Source organism: Haplochromis burtoni, unplaced genomic scaffold (genome assembly GCF_018398535.1).
Source record: "Haplochromis burtoni strain Fernald_Lab_line unplaced genomic scaffold, NCSU_Asbu1 Contig_46, whole genome shotgun sequence".
Lineage (NCBI taxonomy): Eukaryota > Metazoa > Chordata > Actinopteri > Cichliformes > Cichlidae > Haplochromis > Haplochromis burtoni.
Window position 1 is genome coordinate 1,356,436 of NW_024582407.1, and position 21,049 is coordinate 1,377,484.

Genomic DNA, 21,049 nt, shown 5'->3' on the forward strand with positions numbered 1-21,049 from the left:
TTTTTTTTTTTTTTTTTTTTTTACAAAAAAAGTAATAAAAAGGAAAGAAATAAAATATCCTGGTAGTGATCTGCGAATCATCTGTAACACCACAGGTAATAACGGGTGCTGGAAAAAGGAAACTTTAGTTCTCTTATTAAAATCAGAGAGAAATCTGTCATGATTAAATAAATGGAAGTTTACACTGCTGGAGTCCTCTTCGCAGGTTTTATGCCAGTGTTCAGTTTCTGAAAGTCCTGCGGTTTCTCCGTACCAAACAGTGGCTACTGTCCTACTTTCTGTTACTAAAGACACCACCGCAGCACTCACAGACTCGATTCGTATCACAGAGTTGCGTGTAGCACATTTACATGGGGAGAGCCCGAGCGCTGCTTCTAGGAAACAAATCTCTGAGAAAGTGTTTCCACCAAAACTGCAGTTCGTGCAACAGTGTCCTGTGGCAAATCTGCTCTAGTCTGCAGAATAATTGGTTGGGGATTTGGATGCAAAGGGACTGCAGGAGAGAAAGCCTTTTTTTGGAGGGGGAAATGGTTCTCGTCCGAGGAAGAAAAGCTCTTTTCAGGGGCCACAATGGGAGATTGGGACAGGGGAGGAGTCCCATCGTGATTAGCCCATTTAATGGCGCGTTTACTTAATTTCTGTATTCACTAGCAACGGTAAACAAAAGGGGAAATGGCACTCACATTTTTAAGTGCTGCATGACGTTGACATTTGCCAGAATTTGGAGACTGAGGCAGTCATATAGGCGATTTTGCCTGCATCATATACGTTTGAGCCAGGGGTGTAATCATAAAATAAAGCAGACGTCTTCTTTTGGAAAATAAAATTACAAACTTAAAACTGAATTACAGCGTTGTGCTGTTTTTGTCGCTGCACACGACCAAGCTGTCTACGCCAAGACGATACAAATAATGAAATCCTGAGTTAACACTGTACTTGAAATGAAATCAAACTAATTTTAGGTGAGACCAGCCCCCTGACTGAATAACCTGCTCCGAGGCTGGATAAGCCACGATGAGCATTAATGCTTCCACAATCCAATCCAATAATGATCCAATATGAACATGTGTTTAGCCACTTATCACTGTCCTTATCCGTAATCGGATGGAAATACAGACATCAACATGCAAAGAGGTATAGCAAAATGAATAGTGCGTTTGATCTTTAGAGTCGTAACTACAAGACACATAATAACTACGCGATGAAAGGGAAATGACATTGGCAAATGCAAATAAGCGCTCAGAGTGACCCCGGTGGACGGAAGAGTATATATATGTTTTTGGTTTTGTTTCTGTTTTTTTGCCATTAACAACCCACCCATAATCAAAGAAAACCAACAAAAACGCCTACAGCACTTCAGTTTTAAGTTTTGACAAATATTTTATGTAGGAACACCAAGTCAAGAAAAGTGAGGAAGGGATAGAAAAGAGGATGACACGGGGGAGAGCAATAATTATGTACAAGCATATTTCTACACGTATATTACAGACCGGGAGAATGATCGCATTATTTGAGATATACATAATTCAATATAAAATTTCGAAAATAAAATTCTGATACAGTCATAAACGGTTCTGTTCGACATTTTTTGACCATGTACCCCACAGGCAGTGACAGAAGTGTATTAAAAAAAGGTGCTTACGACTTAAAATGATTGTCTGATGAACACAAAGTAAAAACAGGATTGCATCTTGTCTGCATGGCGGCTGCTTCACCGTCATATCATCATCATCACTTGGACTAGAACCGGAGATGGGAAAAGGTGCGACGAAAACACCAAGACGATCTGTTTTATTCCCTCTGATCGATGTTCCTGATGGAAAATCTTGCATTCAGGATTATTTCCCTGATTACAAAATCAAAAATAAAATAAAATAAAAAAAAAAAACCCATCATGCAAGTAGTCTAGTAGTATGGTGGTGGTGGTGGTGTGGGGGGATGAAGAGGAGGGGGAGGCGTGGGTCCTTTGAAAGCGCTTTTTAATAATAAAAAAACAAAAAAACAAAAAAAAACCCGACGTGCTTTTAACTCTTTTTATTTTAATATTTATATCAATCGGTCCTTTTTTCATCCGCGATATTTCATAGTCTTTTTTCTTCCTCTCAGGTCCATTTTCCCTGTAAATATTTCTCTTTTTGTTTGTTTTTGTGTTTTTTTTCTCCGTATCATACATCGCACTCCGAGTCACTGGATGTGACGGACAGGATGGACGTCCCAGTATCAACTCTCTCTGTCATACTGGAAACGCTGGTGGTGGGACTTGCCGCGGTTGAAGGCGACTCTGCCGAGCTGTGAGGGGTGAGACCGGCCTCTGAGAGGGACCTCATACCGGCTGGTCCTATTGCTTGGTGTTGGAGCCTGGAGAAGAAAAGAAACGAGGAGGGGGGAAAAAGAGAAAAAATGAGAGAAATGGCAATTAGACCTGAGAATGTCCCCCTTCCCCTCCTCCTCCTGCAAAATAGGGGTTCAAACTCGCCTTTCTTTCCCCCTGCCGGCCCCAGGCATGCATGCGTGCTTTTATCAAATAGCCAGCTTTCAGGGGACAAAACACATCACTATTTAGACTACCAAACGTTGGATGAAATACTAGGGCTGTGTTGTTGTTGTTGTTGTTGTTTTTTAACTTAATTTTTTTTTTTCTTAGAGATCAACGTCCTAGTCAACACTTTGGAATATAACTGATCCATGTTGCCAGTGCAGGGAAGCTTCAAATCCAACTTGCTGTCTTTGATATAGGCATTTTGAAGACATTTTCCATTTGGAAATCTGTGTTACTGCTCTGAGTTTGTTCAGCGTTTATTATTATTTCTTCATTCTGCACACGTGTATTCATGCTCATCAACAGGACTTTGCACGCCTAAAACCCCAAAATAATTATATATCATTGTTTGAAATAAAATATGGGTATTCTCACAACGACAAACTGCCGTGAGCCTTTGGCACAGATGTGTTTTAGTCTGATGGTAGGGGACGTGTATGAATGAGTGACGTCGAGATCCAGGTTACTCCAATCATCCTAAATGTTTATCTCCAATCCACTCATGATAATAACTCCATCGCGTGGGGATAATGTCAGCCTGGAAATATATCTATTCATTTAGCAAAAATATTAGAGTACTGTTCATATGGCTTAGTGCTCTCCAAAGTATTTTCTAATCAATTATGGCATTTCAGTGGAATGATACCACACTTAATGTTATGAATACAGCCCATGTCTTCAGATGTTTTTCTCTACGCATGCTCAGATATCAATAATAACGTTATTATCTTTTGAGATAGTCGTTGAGTTCAACAACACTAAGCAACATTTGATGTTAAAACGCTTAATGCTTGCATTAAGAACTTAAATTGGTCAATACACATAAATAAATAAATAAATAAATAAATAAATAAATAAATAAATACATTTACTAAATTTAACAATTTAATATGTGTTTAAATGTAAAGATAAGACGATTTAACTTTAGAATAATTTTTTTTTTTTTTTAAAAAACTAAACACTGTCCTGTTTTTATTTCAGCTGATTGAAATAATTCACTAGGTTGTTTACAATTTTACAAGCGAAATAGTTGTAAAATTAAACAAATCCTGCAGCGGATGGTTTTTCTAAATATAAATTCAATAATCTTCATATGTTGCAAGAATGCTTCGCCTCTTGTAAAAATATAAACAAGGAGTTTCTGTTTAAAAAGAACTCGGCTCAATTATCTCTTATCAAGATTGACAACAAATGTAGTTTGTGTTTGTATTATTTTATTAGTCAGTTTTTTAAAATTCCAAACTTTAGATTAATTGTATTTTTCATTCTTAAATACAATTTGCATTCAATTTAAAATACATTAAAAATGATCAATCTGCAAAAAATGTTTAAAAGCTAATTTTTAATAATAATAGTGAAGTTTTTATGCTTAGGAGAACTCTGGAGATCTACAAAAGGAATATTTTCGACGTTTATCCGGGTTTGATAACAAAATGTCGCCGCAGCGCAGTCCCTCCACCTGACAGCCAGACTTATCTTTTTTCCTAGACAGTCTCCAATCGCAATATAAGGCTTTAAAAAGCTCGCATTTTCTTTTGAATGTGCATTAAAGACAAACTTGTGTGCATACTCGTGTTTCGACGGCACACAGAAAAGTCACTAACCTGTTTTTGGCAGCCGCAGCTCTGTCTCTTTGCCTCCGGTTTTTAAACCAGTTTCCGACCTGTGTGGGAGTGAGTCCAGTGGCTTGAGCCAATTCCCTTTTCTTGCTGGGATTTGGATATGGGTCCTGAAGGTACCACTCCCTCAACAGGCTCCGTGTCCGCTCTTTGAAACAGTGCGTCTTCTGCTCGCCGTCCCAGATGGTCCGAGGCAGCGGAAACTTCTTCCGTACCCGGTACTTATCGACAGGTCCGAGGGGACGACCGCGGAGCTTCTCGGCCTCCTGGTAGTGAGCTTCCAGCCACATGGCCTGCAGTTTGCCATGAGAGTCCTTGGTGAACTTGTGGTTCTCCAGGATGTGGTAGAGGTCTCTGAAATTCCCCGTGTGGAACGCCACGACGGCCCGAGCGCGCAGGATGGACTCATGCTTGTTGATCGCCTCGCACGCTCCCGGAGCCACAGGCAAGGACCAGAGGAAGCGGCCCAGCCGTTCGATGTCCCCGGTCTCTTCCAGCGTCTCACAGACGCTTGCCACCTGCTCCGGGGAAAAGTTGAGGGTCGGTAGTTGAAACATGGACAAGTCTTCTGGAGACCTGGTGGTGGGAGCGCTGTTCGCCAGGAGCAGAGGGCGATCAGCGAAGTTTGGCAGGAAGAAATGGGAGGGATAAAGCTCTAAAGGGGATCTGAAAACCATGGAAATGACCTGAGAGAGAAAGAAAATTATCGAGAAAAAGGGAAAAACCGAAAAATACGGCAAGTAAAAAAGATTGAATGATTCAATGGCTATCGCCTAATGACACCAGCCTCATAATATCTCCCCCCTAAATCCGCCGTTGAGTGTAGCATTGAAACATTTTGTTTCCCTTTTCTATTGGTCTTCTTGGTGTCGTTGTAGCGTTGTCATGGCAGCCCTGCCAATCACTGTCAAGCGTGCCAATCATTAGCCAGTACGTAGCGCGAGGCTTTCACCACTTGTGCAGCATGCACGGGGGGTTATCAGAGTCTCCGATCTCCACAGCAACCCTCCCACCGCATCGCGCGCATCAGGCACAAGCCAATGCTCGCCTATCTGCTGAATGGAATGAGCAATTAGAGGGTGGAATATTATTGCGATCTTAACGAGGCTCGTTAAAGCTAAAGAAGATATGTAGACTGGAGATGCTTAGCAGAGACGGGAAGGGAGGGAGGGAGGCAGAGGGAGCTTTAAATGGGTGACAAATGGACAACCAATGACTGCAACTCGGGAATACACGTTTTGAATAGAAGCGAGTCAATTTGCACATTGTTTTTGTATAGTTTTTCCTATAGTAGCTACTTTTTAGAATCTTTTGATCACTCCATTCATTTTTGTGCGACGGAAATGAAAGCGTTAGTCTTCTGGGTTACATTTTCCTTTTCATAGATACAAGTAATCGCTTTACATTATTTTTTCTTTTGAAAAAACAAAAAAATATGGTGTGGTCCCTTAAGCCTTTGAGGGTTTTTGTCTTTTGTTTCTGTTTGTTGTTTGTTTTTTGCCCTGGATCCGTCGATGGTCTAAAAAACTGCATGTTTGTATGACATAATCCGCGCATGACTTTACTCGGCCTAGCTGTTCTGTGTGGTCACTTTGTGATGGGTGGGTACTTGTCCGGGGGTATACTGCAGTGATGCCGCTCCCCCTCCTGCTGTCCCCGGCCCTGCCTCTGGGACGCTGGGTGCAGTCCTGGCCCCCTGCCCGTTGCCTTCTCTCCAACCAACAGAATTTATTGTTACAAATTAATATCGACGCGCAGCATTGTGTTGATTGAACAAAGATCACGGCATTGTAGTGGGAAAACTAATTTGCCAGTGGCATCGCCCTTTTAACAGTTTATCGCGTTTTTTATGGCCCGGCCCTAATTAAAACTATTAGGCTAGTATTGGAATTACAATCAAATGGCAACATGAAAGCTTCTTGGGGACATAAAAGCTATTTCATTTATTTGATCTAGTGGCAAGGACATGATCAATGTCCACATTCAGTCATAGGACTCGGCTTTTAGAGGTAGTAGTGGTAGCCACGGCGGTGTGATTTTCATGTTTATGGCTAAACCGGCTTCATATTTAGACAGAGCTTATAGGGTGTTAAAATAGTGTGAATTCAGTCTAACACGAACAGTGCTCACATTGTGCAAGAGCCGTATGCAGGGCATAGAATCTAGACTTCGCTTAATCCACCCTCAGCAAAGCTGACATAATGATCCTAAGCCGCCTTTCTACAAAATCATTCAGGAATTCAAAACGTTCCCTTTCCTCTCTCCGAGTTACACATTCTCCCGGCTGACCAACGACTTCAAGCTTGGAGGGACAGTGAGTACCTCAATGTGCATGTATAGTCAGTGCTGCCTGTTTATGTCCACCACAAACCTTACTTGACGCGCTTAAACAACGTGATTGCCGCCGAGCAATTAGCCAACACTGGCGCACTAAAACGCGTTTTAGGTAAAGCAGTGCTTTAACTCGTGCGAACATGTGCGTGCAGGAGTGGGCTGCGAGTGTCTGTGTCTGGAGGTGTATGTGATGCAGAGTGGGCGTTGTGATGATCTTGCAGCAGGGTCAGGCGTTTGGTTCGTGTGTTGCTTCTGGAGTTTGCGCGCGTGTTTGTGCGTGTGGGGGCAGGGTAGAGTATGGGATCAAACCTGCCCACTGCTGTCCTATACGAACCTCAGGAGGACTAATTCCAAGTGGCACTTGAATTGGTCCCGTTGGAAAGCTCTGTGGACTGGAAGTAAAGGCTGGTATTTTCATGCTGGTGTTAAAACTAACCTCCTAGCCTATACCCCCTCCTCTTTCTCTTTCTTTCTCACACACATATACACACATGCATGACCCCAACATGAAGTTGAGAGTGCGGGCTTAGCAGCATTTCTCCAAATATGCAAAGCCTCCTACCTGACCGGGTTCCTGGTGTACCAATTTAGCTGATCACCATTCAACCCAAGGCTGCAGGTATTATGTAGCATTATGTTTTGGAGGAGCCTTGTTTGGGAGTAGCCCTCGCAGGCAATTCGGAAATCACTCTTAGAAAAGACTAGAGGTGAAATGTAAAACCTGAATGGGGATTGAAGGAGAAAAGCCACTGGTAATTCACATTCTTTTACATGGCTTTTGTTTACGTTAAGCATGTAATTAACACCTCCCAAACAAGTTTATTCACCTGCCGTAATTGTGTGTTTATCCGAGAGCTTGCTGAATGTTCCTAGCAGCGGGGGACGAGAGCTCTGAATGCACATTGAGCATTTAGCGTCTTCTCCGTTTACTTACAGCCTAAACCTCCAAACAAGACAACACAAACAGCATTTTGCATGCTAAAAACTGGAAATATGCTGGTCAAGCAGGAACAGGCGTCCGTGTCTGTTAAGCAGCCGGATCTCGCTTCCCATTCCTTTTGGCAGAGCGTTAAATGGAATGTCAAACTTTGTGTAGAAAAGTTTTGTATAAATAAAACAAGTTACTACTGTGTTTTTTTAAGTTCTTAATATAATAGGGTAATACTGTTCATTGAACACGATATGTTAGTCTTATCGGAACATATTGCGTCTAAAAGTGCTCGTTAATCTCCATTAAGTAGTTATTTTTCTTTTTCTGTCTGTTCCAATAAGGGGAGCAAATAAACAAAGCTGATGTTACGTCACGTTTGGGAGTGAGAGAGGGAGAAGGGGACCGGATGAGAGAAAGAAAGAAAAGGTGTTGACTGTAAAAGGTAAGAGGGAAAGAGAAGGCACGAAAGAAAGGGTCTTGTTTTATTTTTTGCTCCCTCGTTGACCCCGGTTTGGCAGAAGCTTCCCAGAAAAGGCAGCACACCCCTCCTGGCAAACACAGGAGAGGCACATGTGCCTACTGCTCCATCCTGGATTCATCTCAACATTACACAGACACATTGGAGAAATGACTGGTACGTACAAAAAAAAAAGGTTTTCTCCTTTGCTTTTTTCTCAGAACAAGGCAGTCTAGTTTCTGCTGAATTTATTTTCGCACGCGTCAGAGGATGCATTTATTATTATCCTGCCAACAGAGAAATGCAATTTTATTTTAATCACGTGGAAACTCAACGCTTGTGTTTTTCTCTCAGAATATTAGGAATTACCTTTCCCCCCCACCTTGCTCGTTCTTGTCTCCTGCAGGGCTGTAAGCTGGCTCCAGTCAACGAGCGGTCACCATTTGAGCTTGGAAGCTGTCGTTGGAGATGGCACCGCTTCACGGTTATTTCACTGGTCAGTTTGTCCAAAAGTAGGATGGAAATCGAGCTGCAACGTCTGTAAGTTCCGTCTGCGACGTTGTCGAGTCATTATTTTTGCGTACAATTCATTTATTTAAACAAAAATATGGAATTAAGCATAAAAAAAACTTAACAGACCTTGATATGAGGCTAATCTATCCTTTAGATCAGAAAAGTTACATTTGGTGTTATCTGACTTTTCTCTCACCGAGAATCGGGGAGATCTGTCTTTGCAGAGCAGATGTGTGATGCTGTCGGGACGGGCGCACAATCGCCTCCATCCCTTTGCTGGCTAGTCCAGGGTACGGAGTCGCTGCTTTCTCCCCACACTGTAAAAAGTATCAGTCTAAAGGTGGCATTTAATGTAGCACTAAGTTTTAAAAATACGGGGTTATTTTGGGGAAAATGAATGGCTCTATCATACATTTGGGAGAAGGATGTAGAAGGAGACATCTCAATCTGATATAACTTTGTCTGCCTCTGTTTAAAGTTTCTCGTGAAAATTTTAAGTTAGTACAAGAAATGCAGAACTCCGCTTTCTTTAGAAATATTATACCGCTTTCTTTAAAAAAAATGCTATGCATAAAATTTGTGCCACTGGAATATATCTTCTTTTTTTTTTTTTACCGCATATGAGGAAATTTTTACGAAATGAAAACAAATTGGATATTTTTTGCAGTGCAAAAATACGATTAAAGCATATAGTCAGCAGCTTTAACAACTGCATTCTATTTTTTAAAAGCATTAAAAATATACATTAGACCTGCATATGTGACGCTGTTACGATTTGGTTCATTCCATAGTGAACTCAAGCGCCAAAACAATTAAGTCGGTTGCAATATCTTAAAACAGCCACTCAATAACAACTTGTGATCACGTAAGCAATAGGCAAAACCTCTGTTTACGTTTGCAGATACATGCACGACGCACAATAGTGTCTAAATTTAAACTTAAAGAAACAGAAAAACGCCATGATTGAATTTAAAACATTTTTTCACAGCAAATGTGACTGATCTGTAAACGTGGCTCCAACTTTAATAGTAAAGCTTTTACAAAAGTTTTAACATCTCTCTCTCTCTCTCTCTCTCTCCCTCCTTTCTTTTATTGTTTTTATTGTGTGGTCTCATTAGGGGGACTTCCTGGCAGGGCTGGGAGCTTGTATCGGAGCTGTCCAATCAGTGTATTTACACGGGTTGTTAGCGACAGTTAATGAGGGCTCCTCCCCGGGCCGGTAGAGAAAGGCGCCTCAACATTAAGATTTACCTTGTGTCAACTCGTTACTTCTAATGAACCTCCATGCAAAAGCCTCCTCGTTCTCAATGGAGCCGTGCGCCCGGATCTTGTGTGTGAGACCCTGGAAGAGTGGAGCTGCAAGCCGGCCTCCCTCTCCCCCACCTCCTTTTCTTCCGCTCACTCAGGGAGTGTTGCTTTTTCTCTGCAGGCCCGGTTCTATGATGCATGCATGCAGTGTGTATGTGTACATGTTTGTGTGTGGGTACGTCTCCTCTTCATGGAATATGGCGTTAGGAATCCAAATGTTTTCATTATATATTTAAATTTGTGCAAAAGGGCTTTTCTCCATGTAGATTAACACATATTGGACTACAACGTAAAATTATACGTAGGCTATATATTTACTTAAAATGTGTTTAATCGATAAAGAAAAAAAACAGTCATTAGAAGTGTGTTCTGAGACAAGACATAGGCGTAAGAGGGTGTTTGTGTTTGCGTGCAGGTATTACAAACCATATGTCTTCTATTGTTTGGTGAATGAGGCTTGACATGTCAGCTTATTGCCCCTGCAGAAGTAAGTTCATTTATAATCACCCTCCATCCCCACGAGAGCACCGAGGACAGATCGGGCTCTGGCCCCTCTGTCCACCCCTCGTCTGGCCCCTAGTGAGGCTTGTTGAGCCGCATCAGCAACACATCACTGCCCCTCAATTCAGGTACAAACTAGAGGAGTTTGGCAGCTCCCTGAAGTGGACTCCCCTCTTGCTCTTCTAGACCACAGAGACACCACTTAAAAATCAATTAGACTCGTCTAGTCTCTCCCTCATCGCCAGTCATTATTAAAAAAAAGAGAGAGAGAAAGAAGGAAAAAAACAGGTGGGAACACCAAATTTTAGGAAGGACTAAAACCAAAATCCAACTTTTGATTCTTCGTTTGCGAAGGAAAATTTGCATTTGTACCCTCTAGCTTTGAGAAGTGGTTATCTGACAGACTGTAAGATAAAATAAACAGAAAAGTAAAGTCAAATATGTTTGCACACGATAATGTACACTTTGTTTTGCCAAATCTACATCCACCAGCAGCCAGCAGGTGATAAAGTGGCCCAAACTATATTCTCACGGTTGTTGGCACTTTATCACCTGCTGGTAAAAGTGACAGAAAACAGTTTGATTTCCATATCTGTTATAAAGGGAAAAGAAGGTTTTTAAGTAATGTCATTACTTACACAATCCCTTTCTTCATACCGTCAACAACGTATTTAATGCGCATTTTCTCTTGGCGCCCTTTCCAGCAGCGGTTTAACCGCTCAGGCGCCTGGTCCTCCGTGTTACAGATGTGCAGCAATATGACACAGCGCTGGAGGAGGCCTCGTGTTCACTCTTCCAGGTGGATAGGCTGATTTGGAGACAGAGAAACAGAGAAATAAATATAATGGCTGCATATCGAATGCATTGCCCCAAGCGCTACATATGATGCTCACCTTGCCTTATACGTTTTCCTATTTTATTTTTTAAACAGCTGAACAATTTTTTAAAGCAAAGCAACCCCCTACTCTCACAGCACTCTTATCTCCCAGCACCTAACCCCTGAAGAATCTTCATTAATCTGCATGTGTAGATCTCAAATTGTCCTGTATAGAACTAACAGTATAACCAGATTGGTACTTTAAAAAATATGTACAGAATTACATAAAAAAAAATCTGACTGTTTTGGATTTGCCTGTCTAGGCTGATTAAGCGCTCAGTCTCTGAGATGCAGATAGGAGTTGCGGAGATGGCCCTTTAGCCCGGTGTCACAGGAGCTGACAAGCTGTAATTACTGTGGCTGACAGGTCGCTCTCAAAGCTTACTAATGTGAGAGATGTGGATACCACAGACAGCATGCACACAGTCGAGGCTACTCAACACTTTGGCCACGTAGTGCCTTTTTAACCCCTGTTTAGATGCTGCTGGGCTGGCCACATGCTCCGCAGATGACCTTTTCCATTTTAACATTTCAGTAATGAAATAGCCACTTATTTGCGAGCTAGTGATATGGCAGTAGAGATGTGAATGAGAAAAAAATACACATAAGACGGGTGAAAAGTTTTTTAACTTTCATGCAGTTATTTTGTTTTCAGTTACGTTACATTGATTTGACAACTATAGCTATGTAACACTCCTAAAGAAGAATATGTTACACCCAAATACATGATCATTTGAAGATATTATGTAATGATGCAGCTTTCACCTCCAGCCCCCAGTTAATTTTTCATTGACGTAATACAGGTAAACTCAGTACATCCATAACAGAAAGTTTAAATACTCACATACTGAACACGTGGTACTGTTGCTTTAATACTTTCATTTTGTGCTGTTTTTTTTTTTAATTAATCCTTCATTTTAGTGGGAAGTCATGCATGTTTTATGTTTTTATGTTTTACTTCCACAGCAGTTATACAGCAATAAAATCCCAGTACATCAGCGAAAGGTGTAATCTAAATAACTGCAGTATTACTTTTGATAGTGGAAAAATTGTGCTAACACTTCTTTTCCACTTTTACAGAATAAAACTGTAACCACAAGATTTTTTTACTCAGTGAAGTACATTTACATTGTGGCTGCTTGGGAGCCTGGTTAGGGTTCTTTATCTTTTTTATAAGACAAGCTTTATAAATACAGACAGGTGACATATTAAAGGAAAAACATGAACTTTTGACCCTTCCGTGAGGGGACTGGCAGCTCTGGTATGCTGTGGGGTGCGCTTTACTGGCACAATCTGGTTCCACTTGTCCCTTTAGAGGGAACATTTGCAGTATATTAATACAGAGTTGTTTTGAGTGAACACTTTTAGCTTTACGACACAGTTCTGTCTTGATGAAAGTGGACCATTCCAGGATGATGTTGCCCCCATCCAAAGTTCATGAGGGCTCCCTGGATGGCTTGCAGAGTATGAAAATCATACGAATCATATGCAGTTGCTTCCACAGACATCAACTGACAAAACATCAAATGAGCAAAGAACTTTCGGAAGAACTGTGGCCCGTCCTTCCAGTGACTTTAGACTTTAGATGTCAAGAACCTAAAATTGTTCTGGCAGCACATCGTGGTTTAACAATCTAAATTTTGTATTTAACTTCAACCTGTCATCTACCTGCATTGCATTCCACAATATAAGATGCTGGATTTTGCCATAAGTTTAACCAGTATGCAGTGCTCTAGTACATGCAGTTGCTGCCTCTCTCACAATAGAATAGCCCTTCATCATCAACAAAACCTACAGAGCCTAATTTCCTCAGTGGATAAAACTCTAATTGATGCTTCAGTTTGTAATAGAGTAATGTAAGAAATCTATAGATCCAGACTGAGTAATCCACCCTCCCCTTTCGCGTGACTATGTGAAGGTCACAGTCACAGTTTAACCCATATTTCCGTGTCACATGCTGATTGTTTGGATGATTGTGTGATAGCGAAGCATGCACCTAGCATCTTTCTCGCTCACATTTTAATTTTAATTTATAACTTGTTAAACTAAATTTTCCATTTTCCATGAATTCTTTTGCAGTTTAGGAGAACGATCATCTTCGTGTCAAGCTCACCTGTAGAACAATGAACACATATCCTGTTTCACTTGGACTGTCATAGGTTTTTGTGTTTGTGTGGAGGGTTTTTTTTTGTTTTGTTTTTGAATGTTTATTGTGACTGAGCTTGCACTTGGTTCGGTTTCTGAGTTTTTTTGTTGTTGTTGTTTTTTTTTAATATCTAGATACATTTCCCGTTTATTCTTAATCTCTTGCTAGGATCAAATAACATGTTAATATCCTTTGGCTTTTTCCGTTGTTTCAAATTGGCTTCCTTAGCTTGCGGCATAATTTGGTTTACTCGCTCTCCCCCTCTCTCTCCCCTGTCCTCTCCTCTCCTTGACTGCAGCTTTTGACATTACTCCTCTCGATTGCCCGTTTACCCCCAAGTCAAGTTTGAGGTAGGCATGAAGTGTAAAAGAGGTGGGCCATGTCATATCCGCTCAGTGTGCATGGGATTGTCTGCTTCCACGGCTGTAATTATTGTTGTGGAGAACAATTCATGCACAGAGTGCCCGGGCAAGCAGGAAGGTAGCATATCAGAGAAAGAACAGTCTCAAAGTTGGATCATGAAGGTTTTTTTCTCGGCAGAAGTAGAAATATGGGTTGGTTTTATGTGAGGCACAATCGCATTTAGAAGTTTACCTATTTTGCTTGTATATTTGGATAGATTTGGCTTGCATTAAAATCATTTAGCCTACTATAGCGATTACTTTGCTTTAAGGGATTTTGTGAAAATAATCTAAGGGTACTCTCCCACTTGGACTCCACTTCAAGGATATTAATATTAATGTGAAATAACTACTTTAACAACACAGCTGCTTTGACAGCCCCAGGTGCATATTAAAGTTTATTTGAATGAATTAAACGAATAAAAAGTCTCAGAGAAACAGACTTGCCTTATATAAGTTCATGATGAGGCTACTAGACGACTCTTAAATATGATTCCACTTGGAGAACATAAATATTTAATCCGAAGTAACTTATATTTATGCAAAGTCTAGTAAGTACAGTCTGCAATATTTATTTATTGTTTGGCCACTCAGCCTTTGAAGAAGTTTAATGGAATACCCAGTGGACAAAACTGCAGCTACATGGTGTTTTAAGTTACCTGCATTCATCCGAGTGTGCAGGGGGAAAGAAGAAGAAAAGAAGTTGCTGAACTATTTACCTAATTGTTCCCGAAAATCTATGTAGATTTATGTAGCTAAGATTAGGCGTAGGTGTCGTGACTTTTGTTTTTACACAGTCTTAGGTGTGTGTTTATCGAATACGTCACCGTAGCAGCCAATCAGAAACGGGGAACGGAACTAACCGTCCTATAACTAGATATTAGTTTACAAGATAATAACGGAGGGATGCTGCGACCGATGAGCCGGTTACTCACGGGTGAACAGAGCCAGTCCAATCTGATTTGTGTAGGCTACCCATCTCCATTTGACTCCCAGGATCAATAGCTGATGTCTGAGAGAAAGGGGGGGAGGGGGGAGAAAGGAAAGGAAAGGAAAAGAAAGGTGCAACAGGTTAAATAGAAAATGACCATTATTAGACACACAACTTCTATCATACCGTTAATATATAATCTCATCAATATTTTATTTTCTCAACTTTTCTTTTTTTTCTTTTTAGCCTGTCATTAAAATTAGTTTAACTTATTAATGCTCAAATACATTATTATTATTATTATTATTATTATTATTATTATTATTATTATTATTATTATTATTATTATTATTATTATTATTATTATTCCTACAATCGAATTATTTCCTATCTGAGTGTGTGGGGGGTAAATTTTGCCTCCACACAAGGCTGATTGGCTTTTGCAGTATCAGTAGTTTGTATCAGGTTAGTGGGCTGTGCACTCACCCAGTCCTTACTACTGAAACCATAATATTTTCATGCACTGGGCTCAAACACACGCTGCTGAAATCAGTGGAGCCTGCATATGACCTGCAATCTTTTCTGTGCAGCTTACTTGCGCATATACAAAAACCCTGAAGTGATACCCAGGCCACAAAGCGACAGTCACCGCAAGTATTGCAATAGCACATAAATACTAACATAAACCGAACAAAACAAACTTGACCTATATCCGCCTTCCTATATGGCGCATTGAGATATTTCAGCGTTTTTGTTGTTGTTCATTCATTATTCAGGTTTAGATTATTATGGATGGCAGATGTCAGAGCGTGATGGAGATGTTTATGTTTGACTGATTTAAGAAGCCATTATCCCGCCCGCTTATCAAACATTCATGTGTGGCAGCTGTAGTTGTGGATCTGCCCTCCGTCGTGTCTCCTGTGGCCGCTTCATTTCTCTTCTTAAGCAACCACGACCTTTCCACTCAGTTAACCTATTATCTTTAACATTTAGAGGCAGCTTTACTCCATCAGAAGAAGAAATAATCTAAAAGCATTAGACACAGACTATATATCAGAGAAAAAGAAATATATGTGAAAAAATATACATCTAACAGAAAAGAACGTAACCCTTTATGGCACAGCCATGTAGAAGAAAACACTATAGGTTGAAATTGCGAGCTCGACACAGTAGCGTATCAGCTGGCCTTTCAGCAGATAGGATAAAGCTGTCTAATGTCCAATAGACTGTAAGTGTCGCAAAACACCCGGAATAGCACAGGAACAGTAAGTAAAAATGCGCAACAGAACGTCTTAATATTATATAGTCCAAATTAGATGAATATTAAATTTACAATTGCTTAAAGTTATTGATACTTTACCCACAATTAGTCTTTACAGCTAATGACAGATTTGTAAACATCCTAATGAAACAGTCTGGCAGTATGCAGAGCAATTAATTCTGACGGGAGTCATCAAAGGCGTCACTATTTTATTGCTTTAATGCGACTTTTAGTTGTTAAGCAAAATAAGATCCAAACGAGCTTTTTTCTTTGCAGAAAATTCACTCAGCTAAGTTCACACTGAGGCACTAGTACAGCACGCTCATAACGAGCCTTAACTTAGATTGATTGGATTGGGAAATAGTGACGCTTTTCTTTTTGATAAATTTCTTGTTATGCAGCAATAATATCGAGATTATAATGAGGTTTGAGGCAGGCTATTTGCGTTATCATACAATTTAAAATTAGACGTTAAGAAAAGAAAAGAAAAGAAAAGAAAAGAAAAGAAAAGAAAAGAAAAGAAAAGAAAAGAAAAGAAAAGAAAGGTTTTTCCAAATTTCAGAACGGGTTGTTCTTGTTTTGTTTGTTTTTTACTCAATGTTGATTTTACCCATTAAATCCACCATCAAATGAGATATAAAAGAGATTTAACTTTAAGTTTAATATTAGCCAAAAGTGAGAAAAAATATTTTTAAGAAATCCTTTTGCTTCAGCCTAATATTTTCTCTCCCTGTCGGCTGAGGCTGCACAGACCATCCAGCGTCCGCACTTTGTAATTGCCCTGTGAACACGGTAGTTTTCATTCTTTTGACCCTTCCATGAACAGCACGCCGCCGCCCTCGCTTGCTCCCCTCCACCCCATCCAAACAGACCCACACAATGCTGCGTGTGCGTGCGCGCTCTGCGGTATGTGGGCTAAATGTCGTGCAGAGGTAATGGGAAGTAGTCGGATGGTAGGGTCGCGAGTTCACGGCGGGGTTAAAGAGACCCGTCCGTGGCTCCTGTTTGCTTTTTTTCCACAACTCCGCTTCCTTCCTACAGGAGGATGTGTCCAGTGTGCCACCGTCCTCACCTCGCAACAACCCCGTCACTGCACAGACCGTGTTTGTTTTTCTGCGTTTATTAAATCTTCCCCCGGCAGGAAAACGACCAGTATCACCACGTCACTGGGTGCTGGTGAGTTTAGCACTTTGCATCCCTCCTCTGCTCCCTGAGAATGCTTTTGTGTTTGGACTTGTGAAGTCTCGCGTCTATTTATATCCTCACATGCAGGCTGTCTGTTCAACACTTTCCCCCCTTCAGTTTATCATATTTCTTCAAGGTTTTTTCAAGGTTTTTTTTGTTCCAGAATCACAGCTGACACATTTTAAAATAAAATCCAAAAAACAAAAAAATAACTTTTATTGTACACCAAGAATCAGATTAATAATACCTAACAATAAAGGACAACTTCAGCTGTTTCACCCAATAAAGAGGTTCCCATGCACTTTTTGTACTTTATTTAAAAACATTTGATCATTAATAAATTTTGTCATCAAAAAAGACAGCGACCTCCCTCATAATGAACAAAACAGTCTCCCACCTACGCCCCTTATCAAGTTTTTTTTTTTTGATGAATCCGGAGCATAAACCATATTTAAGCAGCACGACAATGATGTAAGTTGTTAAAAGAGAAAAAAAAGAGCAGAGATTATTATTATCTCATTAAGGATAACTGCCTGCAGGTCCGCTGGGTTATCCGCCATTTTAATTGCCGCTGCATCATTATTCAGGCCTTTAACCATTTTATAGGGTTTTCCTCTAATGAAATGAGGATGTGTGCATTATGGAAATTGCATCTCTATATGATGTAGATTATTCTCTTGAGAAACCACGTAAAATATTAATCATTGAAGCCGTATATGATAACATTTCCTCCTCTATTGTATTTGCCATTCTAGCTCTCTATTCTTGTGTGTCTTCTGTCTCTGCAGGTGGCAGGTAGGTGCTATTTCAGTTTACTTTACAGCTTCTTTTTTCTAGTTTGTGAAGTTTAACAAGGGGATCTGAATTGAAAGTAGTTTTTTATACAAGACAAGGAAAATATTTAGTGTCCATATTGAAAAAGTTTTTTCTTTTGCAGTTAGTTTTCTATTACAGCTTTGTTAATAAAACAACAATAACAACGTGTTTTAAAACCAGTTTGGTGTCACATTTGCTTTAAATAATTGATTTATACATGGTTTGGAAAACTAGCAGGGTACAAAAAAGACATGTACACATGGAAAATACTATCACATGATCAACAATATTTTTACTATGTAAAGAAATGGAAACTAACATTGTCCCTTTATAATAGAATACATTAGTTGAATGTAGAGTAAATCAAATTTACTGTAACACATTAAAAGACATTAATACAACATTTATAATTACTCTTTACAAACCAAAATAAAGGTAGTTTTATCCTTCTGTTCATATACTAAGAATTTTCAGCTGCACATATTGCTAAATAAAACCCATGTAGTCAATAATTTCACATAGAGGATAACCCGTGAGATTAAATATGTAAAACCATACATTAACAAAGAGAACAGCTACATATAGATGAATCTAAAAAGCAAAATAAATAAACAAATGCATAAAACTGCTCATATACCCTTTTTTAGGGGAAGAAAAGATGGTGGGATAAAAAGATGGACAACAAAGGGGTTAATAGAGAAATGGGATAAAAGAGAAAATACTTAAGAAATAGAGAGACTGTAAGAAGAGAAAGAGCTGAGAAGTCATATATCCTCAAAGCAGGGGATTGAGATTCATCTGACAGAAACAAGACAAAAACAGAAGGAGAGACCAACAGAGGTACAGTGGGGTTTTGCATTGGCATGGAGAGGGTCTGTTTTGTTGTTACCTTCCCTCTGTTTTTCTCTTTCTCTGTGTCTCTCATCCTCTCTCTTTCGCTTTGTGTTCATATAGAGACATCTATACTGGAGACAGGAGAGTGAGAGAGAGAGAGAGAATTTGGTCGTCTGCCTATCTCCTCCTCACCATGGCGCCCCTGAGACCAAGCAAGCAAGGAGAGTACACATACACACACACTTTTACCCGCCGCTGAGGAGAACAGCTTGGCTCTGTGTTACACTGAAAACCCCACTTTCCCTCAGTCAGACAGACAGGTAGACAGCTGGGTGTTACACTAAATCCTCTCCCCCATGTGTTCCTCCTAACACTGGCTCTGCTCTTTCTGTCACTTCTCTGTGTCTGCTCCTTTCTTTATCTCATAGCTCGTGCTTTAAAGCAGAAGAAAAGAGTCAGCCCTGGAATAAAATAAAACTATGATATGATTGTAAAATGTAGAGTAGTTTATGAATAGTTTAGAGGAGATGTCAGGTTTTAAAATTAAAGGATTAGTCAATGGAAACAGCCATTTATGATGCACTGAAAATAAAACATAGTGTCTCCCACAGAAGTGTTATCTGTCCCTTCTCTTGTCTCTCTCTCTCTACCCTGACCCCAAGTTCGCTTCTTCTAAGCACCACTTCACCCTAAGCCTACATTTTGTGTGTGTGTGTGTGTGTGTGTGTGTGTGTGTGTGTGTGTGTGTGTGTGTGTGTGTGTGTGTGTGTGTGCTGAGAGCTTTTTGATTTCTTGTGTATGTGTGTGACAGAGAAAGGGAGATGAGAGAGGATGATGGTCAGGCTTGGCCTACTGACTCATCCACAGAGAGAACTGTGTTAATACAGGAATGAAGCCATCACACACTTGCACACACACCCCCACACACACATAGACAGCCTCTTCCCATCAGTCTTTTGTTGCACTTGCCAGTGATGATGATCTCACCACATAGCAGGACTGAGCCTCAATAGTCATCGAGTTTGTCAGTATGGCAGACAGACAGGCAGCCAGTCAATATGGCCATCAGTCATGCAGCCAGGCAGTCAGTCAGTAAGCAACAGCTAATTATCAAAATTGTAAGTTATTCAGGCACTTAGGTGGGGAGTTAGATATCAGATAATGTAGATAATGTAATCTCAGCCAGCTGACTGTATTTGGTGTCATTACGTCAGCCTTAAAATTTGCTTTCTCTTTAGAAGAAAACTGACATCATACATAACAGAAAGACAGAAGAAAGAGGCACAAACTCATCTCTGTCATCAAACTCTGTGTTTGAATTTCCTGCCCAAGACTCAGATTGAAATCCTAATAAGCATGCCAGGTCAACAAAAAAGTCCTGAAAACTGGGAGAACTGGAGCATTCAAGTTCAGGCAAGATCTTTAAAGAATCTATCCCCACTTTCATTTCCATCAGGATCAACTGTAGGAGACCGTTTATAACGTCTCCCCTCCAAACAGACTTTGAGGCTGCAGATGATTTGATTGTTCTAACAAAGAAGAAGAAAACAGAACTTGTAAAATTAACAATGGCACTGTATCTCTGAAAATCCCCACATGGTAATAGACCCAAAACGGGTTTTTTTGGTGTAGGTCTTACTGTATTTGCACTCTTTAGCTCTCATGTCATGCGATAGTAGTGTGTTAACTGTTCCTACAAAACATGCAGATGCAGCATTTAGTTGCACTGCATACAACTAACATGCATTTCCAACCGACTGATGTTCATTCACCAAACAAACACTTTATAATTTGCTTCATTGCAAACACTTAATTTTCTATGTAAAATGTATTAAAATGTATTGCATTGCATTTTGTATTTAGCTGTTTTATGGGTTATGTAACTTGCCTTTGTATAAGACATGTCCCATATGAATAAACATCATTTGTATTCTTTGCTTTCATTGTATTCAAATCTGAGCTTTGTTATGTTTCTTTAGTTAAAAATAAAAATATATTATAAAATTGCATCTACTCGTTTTGTTAGTAGTTATGCCCCCCTGACACCTCTCAGGCACCATAAAGTATTCTCAGTATGTCAGCCATCGGCTAAAACCAGCATTTGTTATTTTCCACCAGGGAAATTCAGTTCCTGAAAAACATAAAAGTTCCTTCCCTTTTTTTTTTAATCCAAAGCTTTAAAATGGTGTGTATTAAAGAAAAGAAACAGTCTCCATTGTTGGCATCTGTAAAAAGACACTCTGAACACACCATAGAAATCTGTAAAAGAGAATAATGTGGTCTAATCGATTGTTTACCCGATAAAAGCCTTGTTGTTACTTATCTAACAGTACCTGGCTGATTGAGTTTCACTTCCCTCAGGCTTTCCCATAACTCTAGTCTGAGAAAAAGAAAGT

The 21,049-nt window shown here is 40.0% G+C and overlaps 1 protein-coding gene and 1 long non-coding RNA gene across 2 annotated transcripts; one reads left to right on the forward strand and one right to left on the reverse strand.

Annotated features, from left to right (window-relative positions):
- Positions 1-1,360: 1,360 nt before the first annotated feature.
- Positions 1,361-5,289, reverse strand: six3a (SIX homeobox 3a). The gene is made up of 2 exons (XM_005930566.3): positions 4,144-5,289; positions 1,361-2,358 (listed from the first exon to the last, which is right to left on the reverse strand). Exons 1-2 carry the CDS (start codon positions 4,833-4,835, stop codon positions 2,166-2,168), a joined length of 885 nt encoding a protein of 294 aa, XP_005930628.1. The 5' UTR covers positions 4,836-5,289; the 3' UTR covers positions 1,361-2,165.
- Positions 5,290-5,345: 56 nt separating this feature from the next.
- On the forward strand, positions 5,346-20,657 carry LOC102306821. The gene is made up of 2 exons (XR_001336608.2): positions 5,346-8,057; positions 8,287-20,657. It is a non-coding gene; the product is annotated as an uncharacterized LOC102306821 (long non-coding RNA).
- Positions 20,658-21,049: the final 392 nt, after the last annotated feature.